The sequence below is a fragment of the Etheostoma cragini genome, chromosome 21 (genome assembly GCF_013103735.1).
Source record: "Etheostoma cragini isolate CJK2018 chromosome 21, CSU_Ecrag_1.0, whole genome shotgun sequence".
Lineage (NCBI taxonomy): Eukaryota > Metazoa > Chordata > Actinopteri > Perciformes > Percidae > Etheostoma > Etheostoma cragini.
Window position 1 is genome coordinate 21,328,005 of NC_048427.1, and position 12,940 is coordinate 21,340,944.

At 44.8% G+C, this 12,940-nt stretch overlaps 1 protein-coding gene across 1 annotated transcript in view; it reads left to right on the forward strand.

Annotated features, from left to right (window-relative positions):
• Positions 1-207: 207 nt before the first annotated feature.
• slc9a3r1a (SLC9A3 regulator 1a) overlaps positions 208-12,940 on the forward strand; it is a 13,488-nt gene continuing 755 nt past the window's right edge. Inside the window, exons 1-2 of the mRNA XM_034860888.1 lie at positions 208-971; positions 12,523-12,693. Coding sequence (XP_034716779.1) covers positions 492-971; positions 12,523-12,693 — 651 coding nt within the window. The 5' untranslated portion in view covers positions 208-491. The remainder of the gene's footprint in view (positions 972-12,522; positions 12,694-12,940) is intronic.

Sequence of the window (12,940 nt, forward strand, 5' to 3'; positions counted from 1 at the left end):
AAAAGTGTTAAGTGTTAATATTCAATTTTGACGGGAAGACAACACGAGGGTTAGACTCATTCTCTATAACTTCACATTGGACATTAGTTTAGATATCCTAATTATCGGACAAAGGAGGCCGTTAGAAACCCGTACAGTACGTATAGCAGTCTGAACAGCACGAGCTTTTATTTTGAAAAGCCGAAGGCAGCTTTGTGTTGTTCGTCAGTACCTCCGGTGAGCAGCGAGCACGGGACGTGGTCGGATTGGAGGTGAAAGAGAAGATTGCAACACAGCAGGTCATAGGGGGAGGATCCGAGCCCCGACGGCGGTGAAAACGCAACGCTGGCAGCGGAGAGTTCACTGGGACTCAGTTCAGCGGAAGTGGAGCTCGAGCGAAGTCAGTTGGCCCAACAGGTGTCAGTAATTTTGTGGCTCCCTGTTTCCAGCCTCTCAAGTGGTTCAGAAAAGTGAGTAGAAAAGTTTTAGTCGGTTAGAAGGGCAAGAAGAAGATGTCGAACCTCCGACCCAGGCTGTGTGTGCTGGAGAAAGGACCCAGCGGCTACGGGTTCCACCTGCACGGGGAGAAGGGCAAGACCGGGCAGTTTATCAGGCTCGTGGAGCCCGACACTCCCGCTTCCGCGGCCGGGCTTCTGGCGGGCGACCGCCTGGTGTTCGTGAATGGAGAGAGCGTGGAGGGCGAGAGCCATCAGCAAGTGGTCGCCCGGATACGGTCCACAACCGGGGCTCTGGAGGTTATCGTGGTGGACGGCGAGACGGCGGAGCTGCTCAAGAAACACAACCTGCAGTGCCGGAAAGAGTTCGTCACGGAGGGGATTCCCCTGCCCGGGGGGGACAGCGACTCTGACCGCGGGGACTCGAAGAACAACGGCACCCCGAGGGAGTCCAGCCCTGTCCCGCCCGAGAACGGGGACGCTTCCTCGGAGAGCTCGGACAGGTCGGGGAGGCTGAGTGTCAGCTCCAGCACCAAGGTAGGCTACAGCAAAGCCCCCCTTACTGCTCACTTCACTTATAGTCAGCCCAGAACCAGCACCTGGTTGGCCTTGGGGGAAAAGACATATAGGATCCTGGACGTAGAACTCTATTCTGTTATTACATATGAGGCAAACGCCCATGCTGTCATCCTAAATTAGTTTCTGCCTTTAGACTTTGAGAAATCATTTCTAAGACGTATCCAGCTGCTAACCTCTTGACCTGTGACTAGGAGTGGGCCCTTGAATAAACTCTTCTATCATGTGAACATCACTATGGAGTAGCCACGCAGCATCATACTGTTGAAACATTTGTGGAGATCAGATAAGTAATGTAACCCTGGACCTCTGTTCTTGGCCTTTGGATCGGTGTGATACAGTACTAAACACCCTCGGCCTCGACTCAAGGTCCACTTGCTTTTATGTTGCGTCACTTTCAAATTTGATCCAGTTTCTTAGTTGTTGAGAAACTATCCAGACAGAAAAGTCAATGTTTGGCTAAATCATCAAGTGACACACTGCATAAATAAATATTTCTTACATTCATGCAAAAATCCCCCAACATTTTTTTTCTCCCAATCATCAGCCGAATGGCAGTGCCCAGGATTTAGATCTTATCTGATCTGAGGCCAGGCCTGCTTCTGTACTGCCGAGGTTATTATGGGAAATAGATCCCCTATTAAGTAGTTTTTCAGATTCCAACACAGCCTAAAATTCTGGATCAGGGATCTCAGAGTACGCAAGTCTATGCACCAATTTTGTATCATTTAATGTATTAGCACCGGAAAAAGATCTAGCTTGAAGCGCCCGTTTTCCCAGAAATCCCTTCTTCTTCGCCGCACTGAAACAGTAGTCGTGCTGAACTGCCTCTAACTGATTTCAGGTCATTTCTCATGTGTTGTGTCAGAAATGAGAATAGGGTTTATTGCCACAGTAAGATCCGCTTACGTGGAATCTGCCTGAAGGGTGCGTACGCACACAGACTGACATTTAATATTAATATGACATAAGCAATAGATAGAGAAATAGAAACAAATAAAAAAGATGTGTGTATGTGCGGTGCTAGCAGAGATCGTTCCATTAGTCAGAGCTTCTTTCCCAGATTTATCTGTTTGTGACGTCTAACTGTCGAAGTAGCTAATAAAAGCAAGTTGTATGGCATTCAGGTATCGGTTCATGTTTTACACGGGTTTAACCTGAGCCAGGCCGTACTAGAACAAAAGAAACCATGCCACATCCATACAGCGTTAGTTCCATACCGCTGTTCAAAAATGTATATATGTAATTTTTATTGGGATCAGATCGCTTTAGGCCAATTTGCAAATTCAGGTATACGGATCTGTATCCAAATGGAACATCTCTAGTGTTAAGAAGCTGCTCACTGTGCCAGTGAGGCTATAAGCTACGACGGAGAGGTGACATAGGACAGGGAAATGTTCCAGGCCTTTATCATTCCTGAGAAACAGGAGTCTTTGTCATATTAATGCCCGTCAGTGGCTCAGCTTCAGGTCTGACTTGTCGGACCAGAGGCTTAGTCACACTGAGTCCTCTTAGCCAGACAGGCCATAATTATTGACGCTACGTTGTGAATGAACACCAGCATCCATCTTTTGGTTATGTCACTGTCATGTGACCCAGATAATGTAATAACACAGGTACACAGCCTATGAAGTAAACCACGCCTCTCTATTATCATTAAACATAGTTTCTAACTGTACACCCCCCCCCCCGCTGTCATTTGGGTTGCTATGAACGTGTACAGGGAGGGTCAAGTGCCAACAACTAGCATAGCTTTAGCTCAACAGTCTGACCAATAATATCTAAACACCATCGACTATTACCATCAACAGTCACACGCCTTGAGACCTTCGCTAACGTTAGCAATGAATTGTGGTTAAAAGAAGCTGTGATAACGCAAGAATGTTAACAATTAGACAGTTATCTGCTAATTGTTACAGGTCTAGGTGCACCACAATTTCAGATTTCTGAATGAACTCTGACGCTACTCACACAAAGCGCTCAGCTAGGATCAATACCAGTGATCTGAGACCTTCCACTGCATCAGCATTTCAATTACTTTTTTTAGCATTTGAATTACACGTTTCTTTTCTTGGATTAGCATAATCCCAGCACTTGGAAAGGACAGGCTCTTGTGTGTTATTAAAATACTTTTAAGGGTGTTCATGGCAAAAGCATGGCAAGATTTGTAGGCTATGTAACAGTTTTAGCCCGTGCAAAGTCTGTGCCCTGATTTAAAATTGCCTAGTTGTGGAGGTGTTTGTGTGTGTGGAGTTCTGAGAAAAGGAAATGGTTTTTATTCGGGGCGTACCAAAATAATAGGATACTTGGTTACTTTTAGACCGGGCCAGAAAAATCTTTTTTAATGCCAAGAACAAAGCCAAATATCTGTTGTTTCCCCTAGATTCATTCTACAGCAGCGATACACAACGCAAGCGTCGGTTATTTTACGCCTGGCCAGCAGGACAGTTGAGTGTGTGAACAGCTGTGAAGATAGAGCTGTTGGTAGCGGAGCCGGGTCCACGCTGGTAGTGAGCAACACACCAACGGGCTGACGGACATTGTGTTTTTAGCTGCTACACCAGAGAATATTCAGTTAAGACTGGATGAGGTTGTTCATCAGGTTCGCTGGACGTGACGTGTTGATGTGGTGTGAGCACTGCACTGGACTCTGGGTAAAATAACCTTTTAAGGGCCCTATTATAACGATCTAAGCGCATGGCACAGGTGTGTTTAGGGCGTGTCCAAATCCACTTTTATTGGTTTGACGACATAAATAAGAGTCGGTGCGCCAGGCGCATGGTTCTAAAGGATTGTGCTTACTGTCGTCATTAATCCGCCGTCCATCATGGCGGTCATAATTCACACGAGTAGAGCATGACGTCACGTGCAAAAGGTGAATTGAAGTTGGCTGTTACCCAAAACGTTAGAGGTACCGGACCCTACAAACAGTAGCTCATTTCTGGGGATTGTCAGACTTGGTATTGCTCTTTAGGGCTCAGTACGCAAACGTTTCACACTAAATTAAACAAAATCCTCGTGGTCTTGGCAAAGACTTGGATCTTTTATACGTTAGAGATCGCTTTTTTTCCCTGGAAGATGAAAGCATGAACTGAATGAGCATGTCATCATATTATAGTAACATCCTGGCCTCCGGCGACTCAGCGCTCCACCACACCGAGGGCCTTCTTCTGGTCACCATAGAGATCCCGGCAGCAGAAAGAGGCTTTGTCCACAGTGTTTGCATGAGGAGAAAGGCTTGTGGGCCAGGGAGGAAAGGAGAGAGGACTCTCACGCCTCAACAAGGAGGCCATGCTGACCCTGAAATACCTACACCCTCACCTAACACACTGTCAGGAGGGCTGGGGGGAGAGTGTGTGGGGGGGGCCAGAGGGGGTGGCCACAGGATGAAACAGCAGTTTGTTCTGTACAACATGTCAAACCCATGATGAAATAATGGGACCCTAAATGAATGTGTGTTAAATAGGACTGGGTAACAAATTCAATACTTTTTGCACCGACTGAATTAAAGTAGCGAAAAATACCTCGTCACTCAACAGCCAGTTCCAGTCTAAGGACTAAATCTCAGCCGCGGCAGTGAGCCAGTTAGCATGCATACACAGGATTTGTGCTGTAAGGTGCAATGTTACTTAAAAGTTTCCCGGTACCGAAGGTTTTTGAGCCCTAGCGTAAAGTGTTGACACAAGGTTTTAAGGAGGTTCTTGATCAAAATAAAAAGGTTGATGCTAGGGCAGCACGATATTTAGTTTCCCCGTCTACAGCGCGATGTGCCCATGAGAGATAGTTGCATCGCAGCATCAGGGATGTTAACGCTACGACGTTTTTGCTGCATAATAAAAAGTATTCTGTCACCAACATGCAGGCTCTGCTGGCACGCCAACCACTGAGTATCTAAATGTCAGTGGTTTCCAATATCCTGCAGCCCTAGTTGATGCATGAAACTCCTGACACTCCATGTGTTACCATTTGGCGAGCATACAGACTCTGTTTGCCCTGTAGTGCGTGCGTCGTGCTTCCACTCCCTGTTTGCAGGTACAGAATATCAAGAACTACCAAGACTTTGGACCTCCGACTCAGAATGAAGGCCGCCGGGCAGCTCTCTCTTTCTCTGTTTTACAGCATCTCTTATCTCTCTGCTCATATAGCCTGGGAAAGAGCAATTATTCTGGCACTTTATTGATGGAAAAAGTGAACGCTATAAATCAAGATTAGTGCCATGTTACTCAATGTTCCCGCGGTTACTACCGTTTATTCCATTGTCAGAATGTCTGAAGGTTGATTAGAACCGCAATAGATCCGAGACAGGTTGGATTCTGCACCTGCATGACTTCTTTACTTCAGTACAGGAGTTGCAACCAATCAGTATAATATTTTGTCTCAGTGTAATAATAAAGCATTTTGCAGTTTTTATAGTGCTGAAACAGTGTATGTATATACAATAGCAGTTTCAGTCCCGTTTCAAGCCAAAATACCAAACAGATGCTGGTTCCAGCCTTTCAGCTGAGCTGCTGCTCGGTTTCATATTCTAGTAAATTGTAGATCTTGTTTTGGACTGTTAGTTGGACAAATCAAGACCATGCCTCTTTTAGGGTTAATGAAACCAGTATTATGCAATTAACACTCCCTAGATATTTAAAGAGCGAGGGGCAGACATGCAGTAAATCGCCCGACTCGTGATCTCACAGGTGAGCTAAGGTGAGCAGGTGGAATAAGGTCTGCATGTGGTCACTGGTAGGGGGTTTTAGCGGTGAAGCACTAAACCCATTGAAGACAGCTCTTGTTTTGCAGTGTCTTCTGTAAGTTACTAATGACTTGGGGTGGGTGGGTTGAGTCTCCCCCGTTGGTTTTTAAGCATCTTGCCGCTGGTGTTTCCTCACTTATGAAGGCGTTTCCTCAGCTCGGTTCCTGTTTTTGTGTGCGTGTGTGTGTGTGTGTGTGCGTGCGCGCTGCTATACACATTCAGTCTGATTGCTTGAGCTAGCTAACGTTTGGCATAGTAACCCCATCAGTTGAACAACTGACAGTACTGTCAGCCAATAAGACTCAAACACGTAACGTCCTTATACACCCTCTCTGATTGGTCTCTTCTCGCCTGCGCTCAAATCACCAAAGACAGTAAATGACAACACTGCTGTCTTCTTAAGTGACAAAAACATTGGAGAATAATTGTGTTAATTCCCAACATTAGAACCATTAATATATATTTACAGTGTGTGTAATATAGTTACCTCCAAAAGTGGAGTTTCTTTATGAAAAGAAGTGAGAAAAACAATCCATTTTTCCACCCAGACCCAATCTTGATGCCATTGCCTGTGGGAGCAACTTTCCATCCAATGGTCCTGGATTTGGGCTGCCATCCAAACACAAACTCCATAAAAGAGCTGTTGGCATTATGGGACTGAAATCCTCACTGCTCCACTGTTGTGACATAGTCTAAATGAACACACACAGACAGACACACACACACACACACACTCAAAGACAAAATAGCCTGGTGGTTTTATAAGCTTCCCTGACAGTCCTCTGATGCTGGGTAATAGAGAACATTTATTCATTTATTCAGTTTTCAGTATTTTCCACCAAGTTAACCTGGGTAGGCTTGTGACTCTGAGCTGACAGGGGACTGGACATCACTGATGTGGTCATGTGGACCGTGGAGTTAAGCTGTCCAATGACAGGCTGCCGATCCCTCAAGATTAAACGGGGATTAAAATTACATTTGGTGCAAGCAAAGTGTCTCCTCCTCTCAAACTCTGAATGCAGTTATGCTAAGTTACATATATACGTCGAGCTCTGGGCTCAGCCGCCGCTAAATGAAGAACACCGCACGACCAAACTCAATGAGATGATTATGTGCACAGAGACGAGGGCGAGGTGTGTGTGTTGATATAAATATACAATATGTTCTGACAGATAATCTTTGTCAAACATCTTGGCAAATTTAGTGTTTTTAATGCAGTTTGGTTTCTGATTAAACACTAAAACTAAATAAGTAAAAAAATACTGCATGATAAAAACAGATAAGTAAAAACAACAACCATCCATCTACTGCTTACCCAGGTCTGCCCCCCCCCCCAAAAAAAAAATGTGAATAATTCTTCATTATCTTTCATAAAGCTGGGTGCCTTTGGCCTGTGACGCTCCACTGAGCTTGATTTGATATCAATGCATTCTGCTTTGTTTCTCTGGGGAAATTCTGCTAATTCACATCTCTCATAAAGACCTCCATGATCCGAGGCCTGAGTGGTACGGTGGCAGATTTTGTTAGTAGAGGCCACATCTACACACACACACACACACACACACACACAGGTTCCTCTTTCAGCCTACGAGTTGTTAGCTGTTGGGGTGGAACCAATGAGAAAACCACTTCCTGTTGCTATAGAGCTGAAGCGACATTGTTTGTGTTTCTCTCAGCCAGTTGGTGATAAGCATGTTGCTACGTGTGGCAGCGGCTCTGTGTAGTTTGTGTTGATTATGTAAGCTAACGACTTCCTCCAGCAATAAAGACCAAGCTAAATGTTAGCGTGTTTATTGTGAGGCGAGCACACAGTCAGGGTATGGCTCATCTGTATGGGCATCACACACCAAAATACACCTGTCACTCAGCATGATGTGTTTACTGCTGTAACACACAGGTAAAGACTAAACTGCCCCCACCAGGCCTAAGAAATGTAGATTCAAGAGTTGTTTATTTTTTTCACTACAGTTAAAGTGGGATGCTAGATTGGAAAGTTGGATGTAGTCATATTTTCAAATCTTTGGTTAGCTTCCCCCCCCCCGCAGCTCTGACTTAATGTGTAGGGCCCTGTGGATCGGTCTTATAGCAGATAGTGAAGAGAGGTTTTTAGTTTTCAGCAGATAGGGAGATGTTTTTTACAGTGTTTCCGTAATTCTTTTTTGAATAATACTAAAAACATATTAAGTGATGAAAATAATATTTCAATTTAAATCCTATAATAGCATACAACTGTAAAGTGAAAGCACAGGAAGCAATTATTTGACCAACATCAGCATCCAAATGTCTCCAATGTGTCGAGTGCGTACATTCTGTTCTTACCAAAGAACAAACATTGATAAATGGGAAAACTGCTCAAGTGGCCAATGTAGCTGATAAAGGAGGTACAAGATCTTTGACTTAATGAAATAAAGACTTTGTTTTTCCACAAATTTCAATCACAAACCTAGTGATCAGAGAACAATGTAAAGCCAACTGACAGCACTCGGTGCTAAGAGCACACATCGCTCAGTACCCAACTAAACAAGCTTTAGGAATGAGCTCCGACTTTATGCTCTGTTAAATTCAGCGACGAACCGTTCATTGCGCAACTTCTTGCCACTGAGTGGGACTGTAGCAGTCCCCGGACTCTTTGACTGGATGCTTTCAGGAGGCTGATGTGTGTTTCAACCCCCCCCCCCCATGCTAAAATGTACAACATGTTTGGCATATAGCTGTTTCTCCCTGTGGAATTATGCTCAGAGGTAGTCGTAAAGGTTTCACATCACATACTGCTCAGTGCTCAGTTCAAGGTCCTCAACAAGCCAGCTGTCATTACGTGACACCCGGTTAGAGCGCAGGATCTGATGTTTAACTACAGCATGCTGTAAAACCATTAACCTCTGATCCTCAACAGGCTTAGGGAATGGTTACAGTGGCTGCCTGCTGCCTCTTGTGAATTCTTAATGATTAATGTTAGAAGTTAAATAGTTAAAAAATATCATATTCTAACAAAAATAGAAAGTAGAAATAAATCATTAAAAAAGGCTATACAATCTATTTCTTAACTGCTAGATAAGGTAAGTTTGCCCACGCTAAGTTCCTGGCTCTCTGTTGGTCAAGTAGTAGTGGTGATAGTGATAGCAGTAGTGAAATAAAAAGAGCTGTAGTAGTAGTAGTAGCAGTAGTAGTGGTGATAGTGATAGCAGTAGTGAAATAAAAAGAGCTGTAGTAGTAGTAGTAGCAGTAGTAGTGGTGATAGTGATAGCAGTAGTGAAATAAAAAGAGCTGTAGTAGTAGTAGTAGTAGCAGTAGTAGTGGTGATAGTGATAGCAGTAGTGAAATAAAAAGAGCTGCTGTAGTAGTAGTAGTAGCAGTAGTAGTGGTGATAGTGATAGCAGTAGTGAAATAAAAAGAGCTGTAGTAGTAGTAGTAGTAGTAGTAGTAGCAGTAGTAGTGGTGATAGTGATAGCAGTAGTGAAATAAAAAGAGCTGTAGTAGTAGAACTAGTGGTTGTAGTTGTTGGCACCGACAGTAACGGTGGTTGCAGAAGATTTAGGAGCAGTAGTAGTTGTAGTCATGGTTGTACTGTCAGAAGATGTAGTAGCAGTAGTATCCCTTATAAGGTGTGCGAGCAGAACTAGTAGTAGTAGTAGTCGTCGTACTATTAGTAGAAGATGTAGTAGCAGTAGGAGCAGTAATAGTAGTAGTAGTGGTTGTATTATTAGTAGAAGATGTAGTAGCAGTAGGAGCCCTTATAAGGTGTAGGAGCAGTAATAGTAGTAGTAGTAGTAGTAGTGGTTGTATTATTAGTAGAAGATGTAGTAGCAGTAGGAGCCCTTATAAGGTGTAGGAGCAGCAATAATAGTAGTAGTAGTAGTAGTGGTTGTATTATTAGTAGAAGATGTAGTAGCAGTAGGAGCCCTTAGAGTCCAAATTCTTTAAATGTGAAATTGAACATGTTTTTATTGACAAATGTAAAAACAATCTGTGTGGACTAGCCAGACCTTCCTACGCAGTGCTGTGGAGGAAGGTCTGGCTAAGCCAGACTACCTCCTGTGCCACAGGCAGATTCCCGTCCCCCCGACGGTGCAGTAAATGGATTAGATGAAGCTTGCTTACGTTACGTGACAGGTTCACTTACCCATCAGTAGCCGAGCTTTAAACTGTTTTTCAGATCCACTGTTGTCTGAACTCTCCTTTTGGATGCTGGAATTGGTGGAAGGACTGGCTTACTTGTTAAGAGAAGTTGAAATCAGCATACCTACAGTATATAGAAAGATTAATTGATAGATTATTGCTGCTTCATTGGTTACTTATTTGAGTGCAACCTGCCATAAAGGTCATGGGGGGAAAAAGTCTTGTGCACAGCAAACGCCACAGATTACATGAAAACAGGATTGCTGCAGCCTTGCAAGACAAAGCGTACATGTCTTTCCCCTGGCCCAGCCCAGGACTCTGCTTTCAACATGAGATAATAGTGTACAGCCTTCCAGCTGTGCACTATGCACCTCATCTGTTGATCCATATCATCTTCATTTACAGCCGATGGTTATGTGGGCTGTGTCATAAAGGTGATTCCATCCAAAGGTTGGATTTGACTATCGCCTCACCTTACGTGCATCCAACAACACGCTGACTTGCCCTCAATGTTTCAGCAATCATCAACCAGCCTGACTTTGTACCAACCCTTGCATCAGTGCATAATCCACACAGAGTGGAGACGAGTGAATGCTGAGGTGGCACTGACTGATCCTAACGGGCCACTGGGAGGAGAATAACTCGCAGATAGCAGCTGATAGCGGAGGATGTTGTAGATAGCTGTGGTTTCATCAGATGATGGAAGTGACAGGTGGGTGGGGAACGGTTGTTATCAGTGTCACTTCTTCACGCCTATCACTGGCTCATGATTACACATGGTCACATGGATATGGAAGCCTGTTTCCACCAAGTGGAGGAGTAAAAATAAAGGAAACGTTAGTAAAGACGAATATTAAATCAAAATTGAGACTAAATCACAAGACACTAATTATCAGGAGCATATTTAAAATTGTGATACGGAGTTATTATCTTGGTCGTGCATGTTCACAGTACCGTTGGCTGCAACAGGCCGAGGAAACGCTTTGATATCGACATCTATATTGGAAAAAAATACCTTTTTATGGAGCTGACACCTTTTGTATTCGGCAATGATTTCCAGGAGTCCAGTAATGCAGACATAGCCTATGATGGAGTCCTTCTCCTCCCCCCCCCCCCCCCCCCCCCCCCCCCCCCCCCCCCCCCCCCACCCCCACCTGGGTATAGACACTTGGCAGGATTAGCCTCTGCAACAGAGACCTGCTACGAGAGTCCGTTAGGAGAGGAAGTCAGCTGTAGTATACTGTATAATACCCTGTCTTATTAGCATCTGTCTAAGGCAGTGATCTTCAGTAGGAAGTCACGTGACGTACATACCTTGTCATTCAGAAACATGGAACGATTGTATTGATGTGGACTGACGTAAGACACATGGAAGTGGACTACATTAATTGCTCTGAAAGTGATTGTTTGCACTAGCTTAAAGCAGCCATTATCCTGTCTGTCCCACCCTGACGTGGTTATTGATTCCCCCCCCCCCCCCCCCCCCCCCCCCCCCCCCCCCCCCCCCCCCCCCCCCCCCCCCCCCCCCCCCCCCCCCCCCCCCCCCGCTGCTCTACCATATCTAACCCGTGGCTTCAGGAGTACCTGAGATTTACATATGACAGCTATCAGCTGTTATAGTTGTAAATGTCCCAGTCGGCATTCTGTCTATTACAATATCAACCTTTTTCTTAGCAATTTAATCTCCATATCTGATCCAGCCAAACTGAACGTTTGTAAGATTGTAAGACCTCAAGGGAAACTAGACCAGGAAAAGAGACCCATGGAGTAAAGGTTAGGAAGGGGAAAAACCATCATGGTAAATCCAAACTGTGTTTATAGAATTATGAGACACTTAGTACACACTTTGACTTGAAGGAAGTTATGAGATTGTAAATCCAGAAATTCTAACTTATCAAGGCAAAATTATGATTATAAGTGGAAAGTTATAACATACGTCAGAACTACAATCTTTCTATGTCCAAATTTGTAATATTTCATCACTATGACTTGGCATGTCTAATATTGACTTGACCGTCTCATAACTGAGACCCTCACGGCGTGATATAATCACAATAAGTGGGGTTTTCTGTCATTCCTAACCTTTTCTTAAAGTTTTTATTTTCCTCGTGGAGATGGCTTTCCAAAGAGATTTCAGGGCTCTTGGAGTGAGGATTAATCACAACAATACCGTGACTCCCACACCGGTTCCTAAACGCTACTTTTTTCGATACTAATTTATGTATTTTCAGCTTGTTCTACGTGAGCCGTCTCTCTGTAGCGTCGAGTTTTTCCTGCGTGTCTCTACGACAGGTCCCGTTAGACAGCCAATCACAGACATTAGATCTTGGTAGAAGTATGCTGCGTGCTGATTGGCTCACTGACGCTGATGAGATTTACTCCTTAGGATTGAAGATGCGTATTGAATGACGAGGCGTTTTTCAATACTTGATACTTTAGGGGCCTTTCAGTCTCTGATTAAAAGTATTGAATTCATTACCCAGCGCTGGCAGACACAGGACTGAGTGTCATCGTTGTGTCATTAATCCGCGGCGTTAACGAAGCTGTCCAGATGAGACTGTATTATTGACATAATGTACACAGAGAGAGAGACAGTCAAACAGTACTGATTACACCTTCTGAATGACCCCGTGGTTTCCTCCCGGCTGTGTGCAGGAGGAGGGGGGGGGGCTGCGCCCGCGGCTCTGCCGCATGAAGAAGGGAGCCAGCGGCTACGGCTTCAACCTGCACAGCGAGAAGACCAAACCGGGCCAGTTCATCCGAGCTGTGGACCAGGACTCTCCGGCACAGAGAGTCGGCCTCCGACCACAGGACAAGATCGTCCAGGTAAGCAACGCCGTGTGTCTGTGAGTGTATGTGTGTGTGTGAGTGTGTGAGTGTGTGTGTGTGTGTTTGAGAGTGTGTGTGTGTGTGTGAGAGTGTGAGAGAGAGAGAGATGAGCAGGCCTTCTGGCCCGGCTGAACATGGCGAGAGGTAGAGGTAATCCACTTACTGCGTCTGTGGGCTGACGTCCAGCCTGCTCCAACCGTCGGCGAGTCCTCTCACAGACACACAGACAGACACACAGACAGAC